Source organism: Anser anser (assembly GCF_964211835.1).
Source record: "Anser anser genome assembly, chromosome: 2".
Classification (NCBI taxonomy): Eukaryota; Metazoa; Chordata; class Aves; order Anseriformes; family Anatidae; genus Anser; species Anser anser.
Window position 1 is genome coordinate 26,677,147 of NC_139721.1, and position 25,800 is coordinate 26,702,946.

Genomic DNA, 25,800 nt, shown 5'->3' on the forward strand with positions numbered 1-25,800 from the left:
GGAATCACATACTAGTGGATCTTCTTACCTTTCACCCTTGCGTACCTTTTTAATGGATGAGTGAGAGGTCACTGTCCTTGGTCACAGACCCTGTAACTTTCCTTTCTTCATTTCACATTCCTGAAATTGAACTCTGAGTTCACCTTTGTCATTTGTGTTGACTTGTAAGTCTACATGATGCTACTGAAGTAATCTTAAGGAAGAAAGAGACACTCTTCCTCTGGAAACATGCTCTAATAGAACTGAAGTGTCCCACACAGGTATACCTCTCCGTAAATTATGCTGATAGCCCAGGAAGAACTTTGTTTCATTATTCAAATATATGTATATATATAAATCAAATCATATACATCTGAAAATAATCTACTGAAGAACACAGGAAAAAGAAAAAAAAAAAAGATACTCAAAAGCTCCAGCTTCAGGTGGTTAATGTTAATGTGAGGATGAGGAAAAGAGCTTGAGCTGTTTGTTCCAAGAGATGAGATTACAGCTGCAGTGAATAATGCATCTTGTTTAGTTATTAACCTCACTTGACTTCTGGGCGAAAGCATGCAGAGGGATTGAATTTTGAACACCCTGTTCCTGGAACACTTTCATACAAGGGAGCCCAATATAACATGTTTGTGAGAGCTTCCAGCACCACTGCTCACAGGGCAAGATCCAAATACAGCAGGAGCTGCGGAAAACTACCCAACTGTGTAGCTGCAGAGATAAATCAGCCTTGTGCACACATCACACCCCTCGGGGGCTGCAGTGGTGAGGGATGGGATGGGGAAGGGAAGGGTAACAGCCTGGATGGTAGTGATTGTCCCCTGACTACACCCATTCTTGGGTCAGGTTTACTCATACTAATGCTTGCTTAGAACAATGACTTTTTTTGGTGCCTGTCTCAAGAGAAATTAATTTCTCCTTCCTTTCCCCTCCCTCACTCCAAAGCACTTCCAAAGAAAACTTCCTCAAAATCTTATGAGATAAAGCAAAGCTGTGTGTGTAGTGCAGAACAAAACTCTTCCACAGGACACTGGCTGAAAATATTTGATTACAAATAGGTTGTTAAAATGTGGATCAATAACCATTAAAAAAATCCTAAATTTCCTGAAAATTTTGCTTTCCTTTGTAATGTATGTCTGTTTTAGCTGCCCTGAATAATTTATAATGATGCATTCCTTTATAGCTTTTGTTTGGGTGCAACTCCTTTGCCCCATCCCTGGAGGTGTTCAAGACCAGGTAGGATGAGGCCCTGGACAACCTGATCTAGTGGGTGACATCCCTGCCCTTGGCTGTCACCATATTTGAAAATATATCTGAATATATATCCAATATATATTTGGCTTGGGTTGGAAGGGACCTCAAGGATATATTCATTCTGTGATTCTGTGAACTCAGTCTCCTAGTTGATCAAATAACTAATGAGGCCTGATGAGGATTAAAGATTGAAAGATGTCAAACTCCCTTTAAAGATTAAATGCTTTCCTCATCCCAAATGTATTTCTCTAGCCGCAGAAGCACTGGGGGAACAATGAAGTAAAATTAAATATTAATTTTTGCCATAGGTGTTCAAGCGTGACAGCTGAGTCTTCCACCCTGTGCTGACCTTTTCTTCACACACAGGTGACTCCTTTTACTTTTCACTTTGTCCCTTGAAGAATAAAAAACACCACCTTGGTCTGGGGGAGAAATTTCAGGCATCAAATATACCAGTCATGTCTCCCTTAAAATTCCGAATGAGCATACCCAGTTTCTTACCACTGACACAAGTTTTCTGATGGTGGGAAAAAAAAGAGGGAAGAAGGAGAGGAGAGGGAGAGGAGAGGTAGTATTTCCAGAAGCTCCTGTCTCTGTTTCTGTTCTCCATGGCTACACAAGATGTTGGCAGGAGCCCTGTCCTGTGACTGCAGCTGTCTGGACAGCCCATCAGGACAGCAACACATTGGAACTTCAGGCAGAGTTTGGTTTAACTCTCAAAATCCACTATTTGGCAGCAGACTTGGTATAAAATCACCTTGTGCTTTTTCTGCCTGATCTGGGCTTTATGTGTACATTTTTTTCCTGGGTCATTCACAGCTCTGGGTCTAAGCCAAAATGCACAACTGTGGGCACAGCTCAAAGGGAATCAGAATTTGAAATGCAGCTGTTCCTGAGATGATCTGAGCGTGGAGCTATGCAAGTAGAGAGATCAAACCAGAGGCTATCTGTTTTCCTGAAATGAAGTCTCATTGATAATTGAGATAAAGTTGTTTGCCTGTAAAGTAAGACACACAATGCAATTGATAGGTTGTCAGTAGTACAGGTAACTTGCGTGCATGATATCAAACCTGAACTTTGATGCTTAGTTAAAGATTAAATTATTTTTTTCAGTAACAATGTTCTGCATATTTTTCTTCTCTTGTGCTAGCAAAAGATTATTTCAGATCTCTAAAAATGTGTAACCAGAGCTGCGCAGGGAAATATTTCTTTCATAAATAAGTGACCTTGGATAAAAACATTTTGAAAGAAAAAAATTAGAACAAGAAACAGTTCAAACTTCTGTACTTTGAGAAATGCCGCATTAGCAAAACTTTTAACCAGACACTAAGTTCACAAATAGGAACAGCCTGAGAATCAAAGGATAAGAGATTCAGTTTCCATAACAAAGAGGTGTGACTTTACTGTGCTTGAGTTCCCCAATTTATGTCAGCTGAAAATCTGCAAGAAAGTAGCTCCTTAAGGACAAAGCCTTTTGGGGAGCCTAGCTCCCTCCCTACTCCAAGTCGCAGTATTCCCACTAGCTTTGACAGTGCACTGGTCTCACTCGGTGAGGTCATGATATTGAAGTTTTTTCTTCTTATTTTCCTTCTTTAGGACTATGTCTTCCTTAAATAAACAAGGTTTTACTTAGGACTCATACTAGTTCCCAGCAAAGTCTTCAAGATATTAAGAAAATTAGGAACTGCTTTCCTGTACAAATCTTCCTGTATTATAGCAAAAGAATTATGACACTTCTATCACAAGTGCGAAGAATTTACTGCTGTTACAATCCAGAGAATGGCAAAAACATTTGAAGGGGTGCCATAGTCTATTGCCATGGTCTAATCCTTTCCCGTATTTATAGCTTCTGCTATTTTATTCCTACCAACCCTGACCCACAGTCTTGTCTTCTGCCCTGCCATACTATCATTAATGTCACTTCACCTTCATGTGTCATGTACTCTTCATCCTGTTGTCTCCCCCTCTTGGGCCATCATTACTGCTTCTGCCTTGAACTTCTGAGCAGAAAAGCTTACATTAAGACTCACGGGTCAAACATGATTCTGTTCACTGTCACTTAGGCATCCCTGTAGGTGATATTTCAAGGCACATAATCCAAGATAAAGCCAGTACTAGCTAATGCGTGGGAGGGCTTTCACGATGGCGACACCCATCACAGCTGTAACAAGTTGACTTCTTACATGGGGTGTCCATATTCAGTTGCAAAAACCTTCATTATAACAGGCAACAAGTCCTTACAGTAAATCCTTTAGCAGACAGGAAATCAGAATGGCTTCCTAAGAGTGCCATCCTAAGATATAATTTACGCAGTAATTAAAAAAGGGAGGTTCTTTCTATTCTGACATTTCTCTTTAACGTCTGAAAGTGCAAAAACTAACTTTATTGCAATAAGAAAACTTTGTGACATCGAAAATATATGTACAGGTATTTCAGTCACTCCTGTGTTTGAAGTCTGAAATGCAGGACATAAAAGCTTCATGGCACGCAGGGAAGTCCCTGCTCTATGGGCCCCCATGGACTGTGGAAATCAGAGGCTCAGACAGGTATGAACATGCTGATGTGCCTCAGAGGCTTCAGGAGGCAAGTGAAACAGCTGCAAACACTTGCCTGTGCCTTGCGTTGGCAAGTGATCTCTACCACAGAACTCCAAAATCCTGTCTGCATGCAGGTCATGTTCTTTCTTAGGGGCTCCCTCAACAAATTGAAGAAAATTTTCCTCTTGGAGAAAAAGCAGAAAGCCTTGAGCATACATAGGCATGATGGCCCTGAATTGTTTGCAGTCTCATGTTTACCTCCCAGCTGTATTGTAGAGAATCACAGAAGGGGTAAGGTTGGCAGGGGCCTCTGGAGGCCACCTGGTCCAACACCCCTGCTCAAGCAAGGCCACCCAGAGCTGCTTGCTCAGGACCATGTCCAAGAGCCTTTTGAGTATCTCCAAGGAGGGAGCTCCACAACCTCTCTGAAAAAAAAAAAAGAGCACAACAACTATCTGTACAAAAAGCAGCAGAAAGGAAATTGTAGACTGTCAGCTGGAAAGTTAAGAAAAATGATACCATAAAGGGATAATTCTCAACAGTTTTTTTTTTCATTTTTTTTCCCCTCAAGTCACCACCAGAAGTCATGTAAAAGTGAAGAAAGAAGGGACAACTTACTAATAGTTGAGAACCAAAGCTGAACTAAAGCCAATTCTTCCATAAATTAGCTCAGGACTGGTTTGGCAGGGTAGGATTTTCTCAAACACTTCCCCGTCCTTCAGGGATCTACCGCCTAATGAGTGACTGCCTCCTTCTTGAGGAGGTAATTAACCTTTGCCAAATGATTGAGCAAGGCTTGGTCAGGGGTTATGGAAGTGTGACGTCTAAAGGACTGCTCACAGAGACTTCCCGAGGGACTGAGCTGCTTCTATTCATTAGGCTGCTTTGAAATTCCTAGCTTTTAGTTCAAGAAATACTAGTAGATAGCTTAGAGGATCTCTTTTGAAGGCCAACATAGTTCCCCTTAATAGATTCCCTTACAAAAGGAGGGCATTTAGAAGGTCATATCCTATCAATGATGCTGGAAACATGCCAGGCATCAAATTTACTACTTAATGTTATTTCAAATAACTTCATGATCTATTAATTACTTGATTATCTACTGCCATGTAATTTCTCAATAATGAAAGTCTGCTATACTATCAATAAACATAGCAAACTCAAGCCAGGCAATAAAACTGGAAAAAAAAAGGTTTCCTAGTTTGTTAGATAATGAATGATGTTAAAGAGATCTAAAAACAAAATCTAGAATATTTTAAATATGTCTACATTATAAGCCAATATATGTGTAGAAAGACATTTAAAAAAAATCGTGAGAAGTCTCAGTATCTTCTTCAAGTACACTCTATTTTTTTCTTGTGTGTAGTAGAATGATCAAAAATGAAGAAAACAAAACAAAATAACATAAAAAATACAAAATATATTAAAAAAGCAACCAACCAAATGAAAAAAACAACCAACATATAACTTTGTATTAATAGCTACCTGGGAATGAAATCAGATGAGCCTTAAGTTTTCAACATGACCAAAAATGTGTGGATCGAACTTTAAAACACTGTTTCTAGGCATGAACTTCAGCAAATCTTAAAGGGAGTATTCATGATAAGTAACACTGTCGAACGTTTTCCAGTGTGAGAGAAGATGAAGCGAAAAAATACAACATTATGCATTATGAAGGAACAGCATGAAATAAAAAAGCAATAGAAAAAATAATCCACTTTGACCTCCTCTGAAGAAAACATCCCACTTAGTAGGAAGTGATCAGCTTTCCTTTTGTTTTTTAAATGTTATGTTTATAAAAATATTTGACGAATTAATGCTTCAAATGCTCCAGCCACATTAGCGTGCTCAGAGGCTGATTTTCCCAGATGAGGAACCTGCTCCACCCCCAGTACTCCATTCCCACCCCAAAGCAAGGCATGGAGGATATTTGAGAGAGAAGCTACTCTAGTCCAAATCTAAGAAAGAGATGAAAAGAGAAAGCGGCAGCTTACATGTTTGCTTCGTTCAGCAGAGAGGCTACTGTAATTGAATAGGGACTGCCTACCGCTGCTCTACATACGCACACATCTGTTTCACCAGGGCAGCGTAGTTATTCCTAGTATGAATAGCCTCTTCTCGCACTCTCAGTTTAGCCTTGAGCTGCTATTTTTATTATGGTATTACGTGAACACTAAAATCAATGACAGCTTTCAAGAAAGAAGATCCCAGACTCTCCTGGAACGTGGTTTCTCCAAACAACCTCAACTGAGGTCATTAGCAGGCAGAAGACAGCTTGCAGATCAGCTGCTCTCTATTCCTTAGAAAGTCGTGACAGAAATAAGACAACAAGGAAGGTGAAAAACCGACCAACCAACCCAAATAAAAACAAAACCCCTTCATCCACGTGCCACTGAAGACAAGAACAGTTTCCCAGACATTAACAGTAAGTGAATGCAGTCTAATTCCCTCCTGTTAATTTAGAAAGGCACGATGAGACTTGTTTCTAACACCGTGCACAAAGAATACATTTATTCTTGTTTGATGAGTTGGCAAAATAGAAGGATATTCAGAGGAGTAATGGTAATGGTAGCTAGTTGAAAAACCTAGGTATTATTTCATTTCAAACAACGTTTATCTGTGCACTTTTTGTTATGTTTTCTTTAATTCTATTCATTATTAAATTATTTATCAACTTTGTTACTTTTCTTACCCATAAAATTATGTATCTGTGGACTTTCTGTAATATTTCTGTAATAATTTCTGACAAGATGCATGATACACAAAACATGCTGATCTGGTGTAAAGTTCTTATTTAAATTAAATAAACTTTAAAAAAGGATAAAAAATAAGCAAAGACTGAAACAGCTTACCCAATGTATTCACCTTTGTCTTCTGAAACAATATATTGCTCTCCCTTTTGGAAAAAAAAGGAGCCAGTACGATATGCAGCACAGTATCTACCAAAATAGGTAAAACCTCAGAAAATAAAGTCTTCTGGGCAGATCATATAGTTAATGAATGCAAGAACACTAACCTGGAATTTTTGTTTTCCATGAACAACAAGACCAATAGTAAGGCATGGATTTGTATTCGCGTGTCAAAGGGCATTTGGAAGGAGCTGATCCGGCAGATCAAGAGTCTTCAGTCGCTGGACTGAGTTGAAGCACCAGATAACAGGACTTAATCAGAATGGGCTACTAATCCAGAAAGGAAAGTGAACTAATTGAATTCAAACACAGATATCCCTCCAGTCAGCCTCGGTAATCCGACTGGAAAACGAGCAAGAGAGCTGCATCGTGCTGCACGTTCCCTTCTGTAACCCACAGTGACAAAGGAAAAATACTAACAACCCAAACCTTCCTATCCTAGGTCAGTGCTCCTCCTATTTCTTCCTTTTAAAGTAACATCTTGTAAAAACATGCTTTCTGAGATAGACTGAGAGAGGTCTGCAGTTAATGTTTACGTGGAAATGGCTGTTTTCTTTTTTTAAACACTATTAAACGCAGGTACACAGTAAGTATTTTGAATAAACAGCCTCCAAGTTATTTTATTTTTTATCTGTGAAGAAGTTATTTATCCCTGAAAGCTCTCTCAGTCTGCATGGAAAGATTGCACAACTTCAGCTGCCTGCAAGCCTGTGGTTATGCACATTATAATATATCAAAACACATTTTGGCAACAGAACTGTTTTGCAGGCATGTTATTCTCTGCTGGGAGAGCCAAGAGGCCGAGTGCCACATTCTTTAACCAGAGACTCAGTCATCTTAAATTTTTTTTGCTCTCATCTGGGCAGTGTTAACAGACTATAGCCTAAAAAGCAGGTCTGCAATCCTATTTTCAAGAATGCATACTTAATTTCACTCTGAAATTTGAACTTGAATTTGTCACGTTTCTCAGTTTGGGCACTGGACTGGCTTTTGTGTGCTACGCTGAGGACCTTTGTCATCAGGCATTTGCCCCCTCTTAGAGCTGGCGAGCACCTTTACATTGTTCATATACCCACCCCTTGAGCCAGCTTCAGTCCACTGCTTTAGTTTGGTAGAGGCTGCATGTTGGAACATGAAACAAAATGTTTTCTTCATTAATGCTTCCCGTATTATTATTGGCCTGACCCTAATGGTTATGTTGTATTTGACATTTCCCACAAATTTAGAGCACCTGCACACAGATCAACATTGAGCAATCATTAAGCATGCAGCCTGCATGAAAAACATTTCTTTCTCAGACATTTCCTCTGTGAACACAAATTCTAGGTCCTTTGCTAAGGATGATTACCCTTACCTTGCATTTTAAGTAAGTATAGGTAACATAAAGGAAGTCTCATTCAGTTCTTCATAACATTTTTCTTATTCATTTTAAAAGCCAAGCAGAATATGACTAGTCCTTCAGCAATGAGGATTCCCTTCATTCCAATTTACTGCACATAGCAATTCTTCTCTGTGTTGTAGCTACACATATACACAGTTTCTTGTGGAGCAGCAAAGGGAAGTATACTTGCCTGAAAAGGCTGTGACATCCTCTGGTTTCTTGCTTACACTTCTATTTCTGCTCAGGAAGGCTTTTTATACTCTGCACTGCAAGCAAGAGCACTCCAGCTATTTCTAGAGCCCCCTTCATTCATACCACTGCCCTGATGCAGCTAACAGCATAGCCAAGCCACTGCCAACTCCTCTTCTTCCTCCTATTTCCTACCTCTGTCCCCTTCCTCCTATTCCCACCAAGCATCTTGGTGTTTCAGGCAGCATAGATCCCCACAGTCCTTGTCTACAACAGATGCACTTACAGTTAACCCAAACTGAAAAGATGATGTCCGCTGCCATTAACAAAGCAACATCGGGACAATATTTGTGTTGACTTGGTAAACAGATCTTTATATAAAGTTCATACAGGACAGAGCATAGCGTACAGAGCTCTGCCAACTGCATTAACTCAAGGTGTGGGAGCAGAACATGAGGATCAGCAAGGAACACGAGGATCAGCAAACTCTGTGGCTGGTCAGAATCACATCACAGAATCATAGAATGGCTTGGGTTGGAAGGGACCTTAAAGATCATCCAACTCCCACCCCCCTGCCATAGGCAGGGATGCCATCCATTAGATCAGGCTGGCCAAGGCCACATCTGGCCTGGCCTTGAACACCTCCAGGGATGGGGCATCCACAACCTTTCTGGGCAACCTGTGCCAGTGCCTCACCACCCTCACCATAAAGAATTTCCTTCTATTGTCTAGTCTAAATCTCCACTTTTTTAGTTTAAGACCATTCCCCTTGTCCTATCATTATCTACCTGAGTCCTCTCATCTTTTTTATAAGACCCCTTAAAGTATGGAAAGGTCGCAATGAGGCCTCCCCAGAGCCCTCTCTTCTCCAGGCTGAACATCCCCAGCTCTCTCACCTTTTCTTTGTACGAGAGGTGCTCCTGCCCCTTGATCATCTTTATGGCCCTCCTCTAGAGCCATTCTAACAGACCCTTCTTGTGCTGGGGTCCCCAGACCTGGATGCAGCACTCCAAGTGGGGCCTCATGAGGGCATAGCAGAGGTGGACAATCACCTCCCACCACCTGCTCTGTTGATGCAGCCCAGGACACAGCCGGCCTTCTGGGCTTCAAGTGCACACTGCCGGCTTATGTGAGGAGCCTTTTGTCCACCAGAATCCCCAGGTCCTTCTCCGCAAGGCTGCTCTCAATGAGTTCTTCTCCCAGTCTGGACTCATGTCCAGGATTGCCCCAACGCAGGTGCAGCACCTTGCACTTGTCCTTGTTGAACCTCATTAGGTTCACATGGGCCCACTTCTCCAGCCTGTTCAGGTCCCTCTGAATGGCATCTTGTACTTCTTTGGTATCAACTGCACCACTCAGCTTGGTGCCACCTGCAAACTTGCTGAGGGTACACTCAATCCCATTGTCTATGCCATTGATGAAGATACTGAAAAGCATTGATCCCAAGCCAGACCCTTGAGGGACACCGCTCATCACTGGTCTCCACTTGGACATAGAGCCTTTGACCAGCACTCTCTGGGTGCAGTCATTGAGCGAATTCCTTATCCACCTGCTAGCCCACGCTTCAGATCCAAATCTTTCCAATTTAGAGATTAGAACGTTGCATGGAACCGTGTCAAAGGCCTTCCAGTGTGTTAATGATGCAGCAAGAGCTGCAGGACTGAGCTCTGGTTGGGCTTGCTCCTCATTATATGGATGCAACAGTTTATATTGGCAGAAGCACAGACTATTTATGAAGTTTGTATTTTTTTTTAAGCACATCATGAATACCAGATGGATTCTGGGTGCTGTGAATGAAGACAAGTATAGTAAAGATGGTGAAAAATAACCAGAGAGGATGTTAGGAAAAGATTCTTCATTGAGAAGGTGGTCGGGCACTGGAATAGGCTCCCCAGGGAAGTGGTCATGGCCTGGAGCTTGCTCAAGTTCAAGAAGCACTTGGACAATGCTCTCAGACACAAAGTCTGATTTTTGGGTGGTCCTGTGTGGAGCCAGGAGTTGGACTTGATGATGCTTGTTGGTCCCTTCCATCTCAGGATATTCTGTGATTCTAATAACACAAGGTATCCATTAAAGTGAAAATTGAAGATGATTGCAGATAGTTGAAGCAGTTACAGTACTAAAGGGCTAGGTGCTCATATGGTATATGAAATATAATGGTAAGAAGTACAAAAACAATTTGTCTTTCGTTTCCTTCTTTTCCAATGTACATATAAAAAGGCTGTCCAAGAGCTATTACAATTCAGAGGAAAGCTCTGATTGTCAGCAAGAGTAGTGTTCTGAAACAGCAGCAGCATTCCTCCTTGGGAGTGGGAAAGCTGAAAAATCTCTTAGGAATTACTAGTGAAGAGGTAAGGAGTGCACAGAATACTGTCGTGTAATGGCAGAGTGTGTGCATGTAAATAAAGAAATCAGCTAGCTTTTCAAGCAGTAGTCTTCCTGCGTGCTTGCAACCATTTTACGCACAGACTAGGGTCCCACTGAGCACGACTGTTGCAAACACACCAGACTTGGACTTCCTGATGAAGCTGTGCGTGAACTGCATGACTGTGCCTGGCTCTTGGGCCAGCCCTGTACGTGCTGCCGCAGTCAAAATCAGTGCTGTGTTCCAGCTGCACAGAAACTGTTCCTCTTTCATACTACGGGAATGAAACAACAGAATCATCAGAGGCAGACGTTGACTAATTAACTTTCATGTCTAATTGTCACTTCCATACACCCTTCAAACACCCTCCATGGCTCAGGCACACAGACTTCACCTCCCTTTCCCCATGCCTACCCCAAAGCTTTCTCCTTACCCTCCTTCTGTATCCCTCTAGTCCACAGTGCGGCTGCCCCCTCCTCTACCTCACTCTTGATGAAATCTGCACATGCCTAATGTGTTGGAGAAGGCAGGTTGATGGATCCTACTTCCTCAGGGAGGAGGGCTCATGGTCCAAGGAAAGAGGAGGGAGATAGAAAACAGCTCAATAAGTGGCCTCAGGACTTCTTTGGAGTGCTGAGCTTTGGCCAGAACAACACTCACGAATTTATAGATGCACATATATTTAGGTTTGGGGGTAGAAAAATACTTTTTCTGCAGCTGTGCCACCTCCAGGTGATGGCACATTAAGGGGTCTGCCCACAGTGATTACAGGAGCATGACAGCCCTGTTCCTGAATCTGATGCTGTAGGCCAGACCTATCGTTATTATTATTAACTGACTCCAACCCTATTCCCTACTGACAGGCAATGGGCAGAAGCAGGAAGAGACCTCAGAAAGCAGCAGGACACTCTTCACTCAGCTGTGTGTCCTACCAGTGGGTCGTCATCTTCCATGTCTAACATTTCCTTTGCATTATGAAGAGATTGGAGGGAGGGCAACTAACACAGTCGGTTGGCAGTACCTGGAATGGCTTTAGGATCTGTCCCATCTATTCTCCAGGGCTCCATCCATACACAGAATACCTGGGAATCAGCAGCTCACCAAGTGCTGACAGAAAAGCTGCAGCAGGCATACAGGAAAGCTGCAGAGCATGTCAGAGGCGAGTAAGTACATAGGTACAGCAGTAGTACCAAGAAGAAGCCAGAGAACAAATCACAAATCTGGAACAGAGCCTGCCAGCTTGCACACAGACAGTTGCTTTTTTTTTTTTTTTAAATTATTATTTATTTTTAAATAAGTCCTGCTGACATTATCATGTATTGTGCACAGCACGGACAGCTATGAAGCACAGCATCTCTCATATGCTCAAGTTTTGCCGGGGCAAAACATTGTGACATTGATCCAAGCCAGAGGTCGCAATCATTTGCAGGAGGCATTCACACTGTTTTTTTTTGGGAGAAATGGGAAGGAGGTACAGACCCTGACACCTCCAGCTGTGTAGATGTGTGAGACATCAGATGATACATGGCAGGATAATGAGCACTCTGGCTTATTTTTGGCATAACAGGACTGCTTTTATCTTCTTACACAATTTAAAATAACAAACTTTGCAACTCATGCAGACCCTACTACAAGCACAATGTACCAGCTTGTAAAAAGGTACTGACAAAAAAGCTTCTGTTTTTCTAGTTACTAAAGCTGCAATTCAGGAAAGCTCTTAATACACATCAGATTTTAGATTTTTCTAACCAGCAGGATTTTGCTACCTTCCACGATGCAAATCTTTCTTTGGGCACTAGTAATAATGAGAAAATATGGCTGAGAGTGTGATGTGCAATGAAACGAGCAGGTCTGGCACCGAACTCCAACTGGCAAGGCTGGTAGCATTCCTCAGAGCCTGTTCTTGCTAGACATCATCAGGTCAGCTCTACAAAAAAGCACACCCATTCACTGCACTATTAACCTGTTCTCAGCTATCTAGCTAGAATTTTACAGTCTTAGAAGGAAGCATGATAAAATGTAAACTCACAGCTTATGCCAAAAACTTACTTAAAAAATTGCAAAACTTCATTTCCATCCAATAATTTATACATCATACTCTTGTGATTAATTTCACAAAGTTAAGATAAATATTGAAAAAAACTGTAAGCTAATGGCAACAATAATGCTGTAAACACTGAGGCTTGAATCATACTGAAATGGAGCAGATCTCATACCTCCATCGATTTACAAAGAGCCATCATTTAGGACCTCTCATTTATCTGCTCCTTTTTGTTGCAGCATGGGTAGATTTCAGCTTTCTTGCACCAGAAGCTTGGATTTTCCCAGATTTTATAGTAGTGACAGTATTTGAAATTATTTATTAGTACCTGTAAAAATCATTTGCCTGTGCTGTGTTCTGGCAAATTGAAATCATTTTGCTTTACAGGATTTAAACCCACCAAAGTAATGAGTTTTAAATAAATAAATAATAAAACCAACACATACCTTTTGCTCTCAGGTTGCCCCACTTGTGTCTCAACATGTTAGCACCATCCCTGAGACATAAAAGGTTAGCAGAGATGTTGTCCAGAGAAGGTTAAGGTAGCTCAGGGTACCGCATTTTCCCCTCAACAGCTGAGCACTTTGCTTCTGCTGCCACACTGGAGAGGCTCATGCACATTACTTCCAGCCTGCCAGTGCAGTGCATGTTTGATCTTTGTACAGAACCAAACTACTGCTTCTCATGTAAATATGAAAAATAGAATTGAATTAGAAGTTTGATCCAGCAGCATGAACAAGAAGTATGTACACAAAACTGTGACTGTAAGTGAGGCTTTAACTGAGGGTTCCGTTGTACAAGCTGGATGTGGATCTTATCATACTCTAATTTCAAGAGGAATTTAAGCACGTGTAACCAAATAATATAAGGTTAGAGCTTCACCCTTTCTAGTGTATCAGTTCTTAGGACAATGATGATCAGCACGAGGTCTTCCTCACCCTGGGGCTCCTCTTTGGATTCACGTTCTTCTCATGCAGTGGTCTGAAGTGCTTACCCTGGCAACAAAATAGGGAAAACAAAACAATAATAGAAATCCTGTGAAAATGCAGTGTAAACTTCCACCCACCTGCCGCTCCTCACAGGTATCTTGGGAGGAATACTCAGTATAGCTGGAAGAAGGAAATTTATTTACAAACACAGCATGCAAGCCTGAAAATAGAGCGCCTAGTTTTTTTCCCTGTCTACAGGAAAGATCAGATGAAGAGAAGACAACTAATACCAAGTTGAGATAAGTTGTCTCAGTCCTGTGCAATGGTAGGAAAAGCTATGTATAAACACAAAATATGATACGTATAAGCACAAAATATGTAAAACAGGGATCATTTAATGATTTTACTTTGTCACATATAAACAAAACACCTGTATGAATTCAGTCAACAAGTGTCAAGTGTTTGGCTTTCTGGCTGCACTCCAACTGATTCAATTGGTAACTCACCAAATGCAGCCTAGATGAAAAGTCTGGTGTCTTTTCTGAGACTCTACAAAGGTGTAGTAAAGACAAAGCAGTACAGATATAAAACTTCTAAATAGAAACAATGGTTGTGTATTAAGAAATATTCACAGGGCTTCAAAAAAACCCAAACAGATTTAAAGATGCAGTCTTAGAGAATTAGATACAATGTCTGGATAAGGTTGAAGTCCTAGCTGTTTGTTGTCTTTCAACTTTTGTATTATAATTCTGGCAAATTCCTCTCCGTGGCTATCTGAGGTATCGAGTAGTTGTCGGACTTTTGATGTCCTTGTAGGTTTGGTGCTTATAAGTTCATAGTCTTCTTTCATGAGTAAAAATCTTGATAGAAGAGCATCCAGTGACTGATTCAAACATGCTTCGGTCATCTGATCAATAATTTCTTCTCTTTTACTTTGGATCCATTGATGAGCTACATTCTGTTGCATTGTTTCCAAAACAAAATCTGAGATCAAGGAGGATTAAAAAAAAAAAAAGAAAAAAATATTAATATTTTAACACTTCTTGTTAATAAATAGTGCTATAAAACAAAGAATGAGCTGAGAAAGAGCTGGTAAAAAGTCTTTTTTTTTGGTCAGATATTCACTTGGTTATTCTTACATTCCACGTTTAAAATGTTGTGATAGTTGCCAAATTTGCTGGTTAGAATATAATTTTTATTCCAAATCACAGAATAATTTAAGTTGGAAGGAACCCTCACCTGATCTAATGTTCTACTCAAAGCTACCCAAAGATAAGTCAGGTGTCTCAGGGCCTCCTCTGGGTGAATTCTGAGCATCTCCAAAAATGGAACTTCTATAGACTTAGACAAACTGTTCTAGTGTTTGACCCAACTTGGTAATAAAAAGAGGGAGGTGCTAACTTAGCCTCAATAAAAATCCCCCTGGGAAGTGTACTGAAAAAGCCTGTGTAGCTTCCAGCATATATTCCTCAAGTTGAGGATTTATACAGTGAAAAGATACAGATCCTCATATTCCCAGGAGTCCCCCACCACAGTGGATCCAAGATTCTGTGTAGAAGGCTGTAGAAAGCTTTGTCCCTTCCCTTGACATTTTTCAATTGTTTCTGGTTTACTCTCAGAAAGTAATTTTTAAGTGAATGCTTCCAGATAACCCACTCACAGTCTCAGTCAATGTGTTTTCCATTCTCAAGTGCCCACAGTAATCGTAACTACTCTTAGTGCTATACAGATGAGAACCCCTACGTTGATAAATGCCTGCCCCACATCTGTCTGTGAATTCAGACAACTTCTCATACCCCTATTCCTTTCCTCTAGTTTCACAAACAAAGTACATGCCACTTCTTATGAGAAGTTATAAGCTCCATTTGAAGCAAATTTAAAGGAAATAGTTTAGGTCACGACAGACTGCAAGAAGTATGAGGCATTTAAAACTGAATTATAGAATTGTCAAGATTTGGATGAATTTAGACAGCTTCAAAAAAAGCACTTCAAATTTCAATATGGAACTTTATTAGCAACTGTAAGTTTCAGCAGGGGGATGATGCGGCAGATCTTTATAAAATTCCAAGTTATTGTGTGGCCCATAAAAAAGTTCTCTGAATAACTCATCATGCATTAGTTTCTTTTTGTTATCACTCTTTTGGAAGCACATGTTTAGCAGTTATTTGATGCACAGGAAAACTATCCAGCATACCTCAACTAACACAAAAGACTGTTAAAGGTGAGATGCTGCTTCTATTTGCCCCACCGTTACTACCTAAGTTACAGGCCTAAAAAGCAGGGAAAAATGTCAGGCAATGAGATGAATTAAACTCCAGCTAACTTTTTATTTTTATTTTTATTTTTATTTTTATTTTTATTTTTATTTTTATTTTTATTTTTATTTTTATTTTTATTTTTTGTATTCTGCTGGACTGCAGCACTGCTACAGCAGTAGGAGAAAGGAAAAATAACATTAGCAAAGAGAATGCTCCCAAGGCAGTAGGAATTAAATTTGCTTAAAATGAAAGGAGAAAAGTTAGGAACTACAGGTACATCTACTACGCCACAATTTACATTATTTTTACTTACTCTGTAATAGAAGGCTACAAGGACAGAACCACTTGCGTTCTTAATTTGCAACATGCTTTGTTTGCATTTTACAGATGAACAACAGTTCCAGTTTCCAATTCATACGTGCATATATTCAATATTAGGACACTTACAATGGGACTTTGAATTAAACCAGTGTTTGCTATACCTGAAGGAATTGGTGATGTCCGCAGCATAGATGATGAGGAATTTGAGGGAACTGAAATACTCTTGTCAGATGAGGGAAGATAAGTATATGGATGCACAAAAAGTTTGGCACTTTGAGTTACGGAGAGATTTTCATCCACGCTCTGACAGCTGAGAGAGTGTAGACTACCAGAATCTCCATCTTAGGAAAGAAGAAAAAAAGCTGTAATAGTTCTGCATTCATTATGCTTGTAAAATACAATATTTAGAGCAATTCTATAACACAAATTGTAAACAACCTAACATCATTTCAAATACAACAACATTATTCCTTCAACTCAGCTTCTCAGCACATTTCTCTCCCTTGTCTTTTACCAGGGCTTGATTGTGTTTTTGGGGGGTCTTGTTTTATTTTAAAAGAACACAGAGAATAAATCCAGTAGATGGGAACTGTCAAAGCTCTGATGGATAGAAATTTGATGTGGGGACTAGAAGAACAAAATAACTCCTGAAGTGTTTGCAAAGAGGTGTGAGTCAGCATGAAAGCTGACTAATTTATTTTTATGAAGTTTGGTAGTGTAACAAAGGTGGAAAGATTAAAAATGATTCAGGTGGAGGGAAAGAACATGAAGACCAATGAAGACATTCAGTGGGATGTGAATGGAAGGTTTTGGTAGTCTGATGAAACAGCATATGATATCAAGAAAGCTTTGTGTAAACTTCATGAAAAAAGGGAAAGAAGGATTTTTATCAGGTGGGGAACATAATAGTTTCTACTTTTAGGATTTTAATAGCAGAAAAAAGATGATGATGGATACAAAAGCAGTAGTTGGAGAGAAGAGATGACAAACAGCTGATCAGAACCAAATTACAGGGCATATACCCAATTCTGAACATAGTTTTCATTACAGACTTTCACAGTCTCACTTGACAAAGAGCTTTGGCTATGTTAACTAAGAAACAGAGATACTGATATAAGAATCAGGAGAGCATCTAATGACAATAAGATGTCGCTCCATGCACGATTTGGGATTTATGGGTACATGACAAATGTGGGATTCTGAAGGTGTATGCTTAGATGGCAATGTTGACTTGTCGCTGTGAAGAGCAGGAATAGGAAAACGTGAAAAAAAATATACACGAATTATTTAAACAGAACTAAAACTCATGATTCTAAATGGACTAGAATTCATAGTAGCTAGTATTTTATTTCGTGGAAGGCAAAGAAAGAAAGCAGGGCAGAACTATGTACTGTGATGCGGTATTATCTGCTGCATAAATGAGAAATGATAAGGAGAGAACTGGTGGGAGAAGAAAAGCTTTAGAAAAGGATTTTAAAAAGTTCTGCAGGGCTAGATTGTTCTAGATCTCTAGGCACACACAGATCTCTAGTAACAGTAGAGACAAAACTACTGGAACTGTACACCAGTATGAGAGAATGACCCTGACCAATGATCACAGCATAAAAAAAAAAAGAAAAATGCTAATGAAGTTTGCCGATGTCATTCAGAAAGATCAGGCTAACCCAGGTTATTCAGAAAGAACCTAGTTGACACAGAAGTAAAAGAAGTGGAAATTCAGTAGCACAAAATATGAGATCTAGCTTCAAGCGGTGCCTGGTGATTTGCAATTGACATGAGGGAAAAAAAAAAAGGTAAATTATTCTGTAACAAAGGATAATGTGAGAAAAGAAATTCTAAGACATATTAAGCAAAGGTTTTATTTCACACAAAACAGTTGTTACACCTTTTTTATAATATTAAGTACAGAGGTCTGGTAGCTGCCTTAGTTCAGTAATTTAAGTTAGATGATGCACAGCAAGGACTAGCAGGATACAACGACAATGAAGTATCTTATTTTACAAAAGGACTTCAAAAGTGTTTATCCTGTTTATCTAGTAAAACAAAGTGTAGTAAGAGATTACTCTCTACATTGGAAATAAAATGGGAAAAGAGGGAAAGAACTACTTAAACCTAAAGCAATACTCAAGAACAAATGTGTATTAGCTGACTAGAAAAAAGGCTATTGAGCAAAGTAATAACATACACTTTTACTGGCAACTTGATTGGTTTATAAATGTTGTTCTATGAAATGAATGCTTGCAATTATAAAAGAATGAACTTGATGGCCCAGGAGGTACTTTCTAGACACAGTACTAAACTGATGTACAGATAGATCTTCAGATTCTAAGAGTGACTAAGAAGTTGTAGATGGAAAAATAATTTCCTTTTCAGAACATATCAGTGCAGAAGCAAGTCATAAAATGAGATGCTGCTCCCATCAGTATCCATTTATATGGATGTATGGTTTGAAGGCATAATACAATTCTAGAATACAGAAAAGGCCCCACTTGGAAGGGACCTTCAAAGATCATCAAGTCCAACTGCCAGACTAACCAAGGCTAACCAAAAGTTAAAGGACATGAATGAAGGCATTGTCCAAAAATCTCTTGAACGCTGACAGGTATGGGGTATCAAGTACCTCTCTAGGAAGCCTGTTCCAGTTTTTGACCACCCTCAAGATAAAGAATTTTTTTTAATTTGAACCACTCTCAACCTTCCCCTGGTGCAGCTTTATGCCTTTCCCACTCATCCTGTCATAGGCTCACAGACAGAAGAGACCAGCAGCCCCCTTCCCTCTCCACTTCCCTTCCTCAGGAAGTTGCAGAGAGCAATGAGATTGCATCTTGGCCTCCTTTTCTCCAGACTAAACAACCCAAGTGTCCTCAGCCTCTCCTCAAAGGACTTGCCTTCCTGCCCTTCTACCAGCTTTGTTGCCCTTCTCTGGATGTTCAAGTACCTTAACATCCTTTTTATATATGAGCACATTCATCAACTGCAATATAAAACCTCATTTCTGAAAGGAAGAAATACCATGTTCCCAAACATGCTCAGTGGAATCCTAGAACAATAGATGAATTCCTTGAATGAAATAAAAGCAAGACCTGCTTAGATTTGGAGTTAACATGCTTGCCTGAACATGAGCTGGCAGTGTGCCCAGTTGGCCAAGAAAGCCAACAGCATTCTGGCTTGTATCAGGAATAGTGCGGCCAGCAGGACCAGGGAGGTGATCGTCCTCCTGTACTCTGCTCTGGTGAGGCCACACCTCGAGTGCTGTGTTCAGCTTTGGGCCCCTCACTTCAAGAAGGACATTGAGGCCCTGGAGCGTGTCCAGAGAAGAGCTGCGAAGCTGGTGAAGGGCCTGGAACACAAGTCCTATGAGGAACAGCTGAGGGAACTGGGGGTGTTTGGTCTGGGGAAGAGGAGGCTCAGGGGAGACCTTATTGCTCTCTACAACTACCTGAAAGGAGGTGTGGGGAGGGGGAGTCGGCCGCTTCTCACAGGTAACTAGTGATAGGACTAGAGGGAATGGCCTCAAGTTGCACCAGGTGAGGTTCAGGTTGGAAATCAGGAGACATTTCTTCTCAGAAAGAGCAGTCAGGCATTGGGACGGGTTGCCCAGGGAGGTGGTGGAGTCTCTGTCCCTGGGGGTGTTTAAGGAAAGGCTGGACGTGGTGCTTAGGGACATGGTTTAGTGGGTGTCATTGGTGGTAGGGGGATGGTTGGATCAGATGATCTTGGAGGTCTTTTCCAACCTTAATGATTCTAATGATTCAAAGCATTGCTTCATAAAATGTCTAAAAAATGTTTCAGTGTTGTGCTGGGCCTTGCAAAAACTTAGACTTAGGTAAATTACAAATCTGAAAGCATTTGTATGCTATAAGATTCAGAAAAAGGCAAAGCTACAAAATAGTTGGAATGTTACTAAAGGGCTGCAAACAAGACCGTGACAGCAAGCTATCTGCTGATAACAACAGGGATATAATGGTACCACTTCGGCAACAGTACTTGAAACGAATCAGGCAACAGTTAAATGCATAGAGTAGACAACAGGTCCTGGCTTTTTTTTTTTCCTGGTGATCGAATTTTACAAATTCCAAGTTATACTTTTATTGGATTTGATGTCGCAAGCATGAATTTCTTGTTTTCTTAGAAAACAAATTTTTCAGGACAGACCATAGCTATCTGTCTGCTTACAGTGTCCAGAATAAGAAGGACAGCAGACCTGGGTCCTAGCAAAATAATTTAACAAACGATGTAATAGTATCTTCTGTGACTTCTCACAAAGAATTGAATGAAAGAATGAAAATTATGTAAATAATTTCATATATTTCTTCTAGTCAGCACGTGTCAACAAGATCTTGTCACCTCTGTCAAAATACATTGGGTTTGAACAGCCATTGTCACAATTCCATTTATTGTAATTGCTGTTAGAAAATAGGGGTTTTGTAGACACAGGCATTACAGTTTCTCCACACACATACAGCAACATCTAAGCAGTAACTCTATAAAGGACCACCAACTGATTAGTCAGTTTAATTGTACCATCACAGTCAATGATCTCCACAGGAAGATTTGGCAACTTTTAATAAAAAACAGCAGCAACAAGGGCTGACATTTACCATTATGGTCAAGCATTGAAATGGGCTGCCCAGGAGAGCGGTGGAGTCCCCATTCCTGAAGGTATTTAAGAGACTTATAGACATGGCACTAAGGGACATGGGTCTTGGTAGAATATCTCCAGTTTTGCAGTGTCCCAGCACACCTTTTGATGCTCTATAGCAATACAGTTAATCGTCTTGTCTGCTTTCATACCAATGGTCCCTGCAAAGCCAGAGGATGCCCCATTCTTTTGGAATATAAGTTTACATTCTTTCAAAACTTAAGTGCAGCTTTAATTTCATAATGTATTGCTATTCCATCTGAGTCCCAGAGCTTTTTTCTGGCTTCTGACGTCAGCAAAACCTCAAAACTGAGTTTTGCCTAGCAATTTTGCCAACTTTTATTTGGCAGAGGTGATAAATACAAAAGATATGTGCAGACACTTTCGCAAGCCAATCTCTTTAAAAAAGCCTTTTTACTGATTGAATGAGAAATGATCTAGAGGTTGGGCTCTATTAGAAACTTTCAGTTTACTCAGCTTTAAGAACACCTCACAATATTTAGCCTTTTTATATTTAGAAATACTTCACAAATGATTAACTAAACTGCCAAGATGAAGAGGCAAGCAAATGCTATTGCTGTGCTCACGGCCCTGAATAGGAAAACTAACGCTGTGAGGATTTGTCAAGTGACAGGAACATAAAATCAGAGCTAAAATACATTAGTTTTTCAGCCAGAATACTAACTTGACAGCAATAAAACACATCTCTTTTCTGATATAAACAGATATCCAATAACCTACTATACAAATGCCATGTCAGAAAGGGAGCATAAAGCTGTGATGGCAAATTAAGTTTATATGAAGTCATGAGTATCTACCTGATGAGAGGATATTACACTTGGGAATAGACTTGAGTCTTGATATATCTGGAGAGATGCTTCGAAGGGGAAGTGCATCACAGTGTATGGAGGCAGAACACGTTTCCTGAAACGATTCCAGTTATATAATGAAAATTAATACATTTAATAAATAAATGCACATTAAATAAATAAGAAGATGCAATGATTTACCAAGTACTTCCCCATCACTGTCTTTTCCCTATTTTCTAAATACTCAATAGACAGCACAATTAGAATATACTAAGACAAAAGAAATATATGTAACCTTAATGCTTGTGTTTTTCCAAGGCAGACAGCAATTTTGTGTATGAGTTTAACTATTAGTAAGAATCAAAAGAAGCAGCACTAAGAACCAAAATTTACAAACAAATCCATATGACCCTATGTAAGCAAGCTGCACAGAGGTGTAAGGAAGCAGAAGACAATCACTTGAAGACACCGTGTGCTGGATTCCTCCTGGAGCAGATAGCTGCCTTTTCCACACTTACAGGATACACCAAATGTACCCTTCTTATTTCTGCTTATTGAGCCTTTCCTATCTTCACTCATATGGCTGTGCACATGATGCATCCCAGCTCAGCCAATGCATTTTATACGTTTCCTGACTGCACAAGAAAGTAAACTGCAAAACCATCCCCCCTTACTAAGACATCCGCCTTCGAAGCTCTCAGGATTTTTAATGATGTTGACATACCAGGGAAGGTCCAAATTCAACATACAAAATATTTACCTCTTGGGGATTCAGAGGTATATTTAGAGATGTTTTCTCCACATCTGTTTTCTTTCCACTCTTGTGAATACATTGCGATTCATACTGTGACTGAAAGAGACATTTTTACTTATATTAAATTTTTGATCTGTTTAAGCCTGATAATGGACTAGTTGAATAATAAAGGACATTATATTTTGTTCAGCAAAGAAAAGCAGAAGTTGCTAATTTATTTTACCAGTTCATGACTGTAACAAAAGCTACTTACCTTTGATCTCTTTAAGAGAATTACTGCTTCCAGCATAGCTATTTCATCAAACGTTCTCAGGACTGGTTCAAGGTCTATTAAACACTCTAAACAGAGAAACAATGATTTAATGTGGAAGTTAAGTTTTCATATTGCTAAAACTACTTTCTTATATTTGCAAAACTAATTGGTTTATTAATACATACTAAACTACTCATGTTATTAAATAGAAGTTTCTTGCTTTCACCTGTTACAACAGTTTTGCATCACTAAAACCAACCCTGATCTGGCCACCTCAGCAGCTTGGATCCAGGATTCTGCCAGACTCCAAATCTTGCATTCCTGGAATGGACAGATTAATGGATTTGCTGTATTTCAAGACAGACCCAACAAGCTTGATCTGCTAAACGGAACCAAAAGGTGCAAGACCTCAGAATGTGTTGCTCTACTCCCATTCCAATAATGGTGCAAAGAATTATGAGGAAAATAAAAAATTCAAACAACAAAACCCCACAGCAATATCCAGAAGAGAAGCTGTGATGGAGGACCAGAGGAAATGGTGATAGTCAAAGCACTGACCTACCACATCCAGTGAATCCAAGTAATAGCATCTGCATGCTCACCAAAGGCAGTAAATCGTAGATGCTAACATCGTCTGTCTGCATAGGGAGCCACATGACAATTCAATAAGCAAGTGACAACATGTGCAATGCTCCCTTGTCTTTCAATGCTGAAAGATTTGTGAAACTAAGTATTTCAAATTTGAGGATGACTATTATACAAACATCTCTTCGAGACTGGGCAAGTATAACAAAATGTCAGTGAAGGATGACAGCATGTAACTACTGCATTTCTATAAATTCCACTGATTCAGCAAAACCCATTTACCGTACTAGAAATCCATTACACTGCATTCTTATTAATGTATTTTTAATTTATTATAGTTTTACCATACTCCTTCCACATTAACTTTTTTTCACCGGCAGCTTCAAGACACTAATTCAGTAGTGGGATTCTTGTTCTCTTGCATCAGCTAACACAGAGTGTAGAGGTCTGGCATGCCATTTTCCACACTGAGGTACTAGGATTGTTAATTTTTATTGATTTTAATTAAACTGCAGGTTTCAAGACTGCAGAATCAACAGAATTACAGATCTGCGCAGAAACAGGACGATAAATCCTTGTCCCTTCTTTAATATGGGGAACAGTTAGGTTAACCAAGCTTTTCTATTTAAAGTTTATTTTAAAAAGTAGGGTTTGGGTGGTTTTTTTTTCCCCCTGTTTTATGGTAATTGCAAAATTTCCCAATCAGTGAGCTTTACTTCCCTTAATCTTGCAACGGTTTTGTAACTTCCTCTTTCTTTTTATGATAGTAAAGTAGAGGAAAAGCAATGCATGTTTCCTTCAAAGACCATCTTACTACAGGCGCTGCACTAATAACAGAGCTGAAGACAGCTCACGCTGTAGTCATATCCTAGGTAATTATCCCTTGTGTGTGACCACAGACACTGGCTGCCATTTTATTTTGGGTATGTGACAGAGGAAAGCAAGAATACCTATGTAAATGCTATGATCTATCTATTCTTTTTGATTTTAGAAAATATTATAAATTGGTTTATTTAGTTGGAAAAAAACATCCATAATTTAAAATCATACAAACCAGACTCACACCAAAATAAACTAACCTTTCATAATGTTCTTAATGCAAAGACAAAAATGGTTCTAAAGAGGACATGTAATTCATTTTGGAACGTAAACTTTGAAAATAAAGATGCTCAATCTGTTTGTCTGTGTGTCCATTTTTTTTCAGCCAAACTGATCCATAAAAGTGAAGTTATGGACATTTCTTTTTGAGCTGTCTGAACAGTAATTTTCTAATACTTTCCAATTCAAAGGAATTATGCCTATCAAATCTTCAAGTGAAACATTAAGATTGCTGTCCTGCTTGTAAAATAAAATAAAATAAAAATTTAGAAAAAATAAATAAATTGGTATTTCAGGTAGGAGTCATTGCATTTTCAACCTAAGCAGTGAGAAACTCAAAATAAAGGATTGCTTAATCCAGAGCTCTCTGTGCTGTTTTACACTTGAATACTTTTAGTAACTCTCATATTGTATTTCTTTCATCTCTCCAAGGTGATCCAGCATTCTCTACATAATTAGGATTGCATTTTCAAAAGGAGTAGGGAGGGACTTTTTAAAGCACACTCAAATTAAACAAGCACAGCTGGGCAGCTGTGTGAACCACTGCTAGCTTCACTACGCTGATATATGTGACTACACCAACCCACTCATGACTTTTCATGACTAACTCTCATGGATTACCTTTATGTAACGGCCAAACAAGAGGCAGAAGTCACCAAAAAATTAGGCAGCTTTTCATGTAAGGGAGAAATTGGTATGGGGAGTAAATCTGGACCCAACATACAACAAGTATGCCAGTTAAGCATGACAAACCCAGGGCTGCTATATCAAAACAAAACTTATTCAGCTCATATGCCATGCCTAATCTCTGCAAGCTTGCTCTTCAATCTTAGGCTCTAAATTCTGTAATTTACTGTAAAAAGGCTACAAGTATCTATATTTAATCTCATGTACAAAAAGCTAAACAAAGGAAATATGAAAAGAGAACGTTACATGTGTGGCATCAACCCGCTCCTTCTGAATCTGAGAGGTGGAACAATCAAAGATAAAGTCCCAGTGAAAAAGATTTATACATGCAAACACAAGGTGAAGTCACTACAGCTCATCTGATGAGCAATGATTTGCTGGTATGTTTGCAGGCTGGCTTACAAATCCCACAGTATTCACACTACCTATTTTACCTTCCCCCCCCATCCTTCCTGTGAATAAAAAATTAGAAGGAAGTCTTCCCTTCAAAATAAACTGAAAAAAAAGCACAAGTAGTAATCTATGCTACTTTTTCTACAGGGAAATTAGACACAGCAAATGCAGGAGACTCCAACTAACAACTCAATTTTATTGCACACATAGCTCTATTCCCAAAGATTTGTTTATAGGCATAATGAACGCAGACAAGTATCTTATCCCATGCAATGTGACTGTGCAGATGCATCTTTTGTCATCTTTACCATTTCCCTCTCAAGACTATAACCTTGCTCTGTTAGTGCCATGTGAGACAGAAATCTGCCAATTTAAAAATATTTCCTCACTACTCAAGATAAACT

The 25,800-nt window shown here is 39.6% G+C and overlaps 2 protein-coding genes and 2 long non-coding RNA genes across 10 annotated transcripts in view; 1 reads left to right on the forward strand and 3 right to left on the reverse strand.

Moving 5' to 3' along the window:
• The window catches only part of LOC310895792 (Y+L amino acid transporter 2-like), a 22,616-nt gene extending 15,485 nt beyond the window's left edge, over positions 1-7,131 (reverse strand). The window contains exon 1 of one of the 7 annotated variants that reach the window (XM_083827452.1): positions 6,799-7,131. The gene's annotated coding sequence lies outside the window, so the exon portion shown is untranslated. The other 6 variants (XM_083827451.1, XM_083827456.1, XM_083827455.1 and 3 more) reach the window with 6 other exon arrangements.
• LOC310895798 lies at positions 7,001-24,395 on the forward strand. Its single transcript, XR_014580968.1, has 2 exons — positions 7,001-7,133; positions 22,872-24,395. It is a non-coding gene; the product is annotated as an uncharacterized lncRNA (long non-coding RNA).
• Positions 13,972-25,800, reverse strand: part of RIPK2 (receptor interacting serine/threonine kinase 2) — a 22,514-nt gene continuing 10,685 nt past the window's right edge. The window contains exons 7-11 of the mRNA XM_083827450.1: positions 22,634-22,719; positions 22,387-22,476; positions 21,636-21,741; positions 16,337-16,516; positions 13,972-14,580 (exon numbers count right to left, since the gene is read on the reverse strand). Coding sequence (XP_083683576.1) covers positions 14,255-14,580; positions 16,337-16,516; positions 21,636-21,741; positions 22,387-22,476; positions 22,634-22,719 — 788 coding nt within the window. The 3' untranslated portion in view covers positions 13,972-14,254. The remainder of the gene's footprint in view (positions 14,581-16,336; positions 16,517-21,635; positions 21,742-22,386; positions 22,477-22,633; positions 22,720-25,800) is intronic.
• Positions 22,872-25,797, reverse strand: LOC310895799. Its single transcript, XR_014580969.1, has 2 exons — positions 23,192-25,797; positions 22,872-22,954 (listed from the first exon to the last, which is right to left on the reverse strand). It is a non-coding gene; the product is annotated as an uncharacterized lncRNA (long non-coding RNA).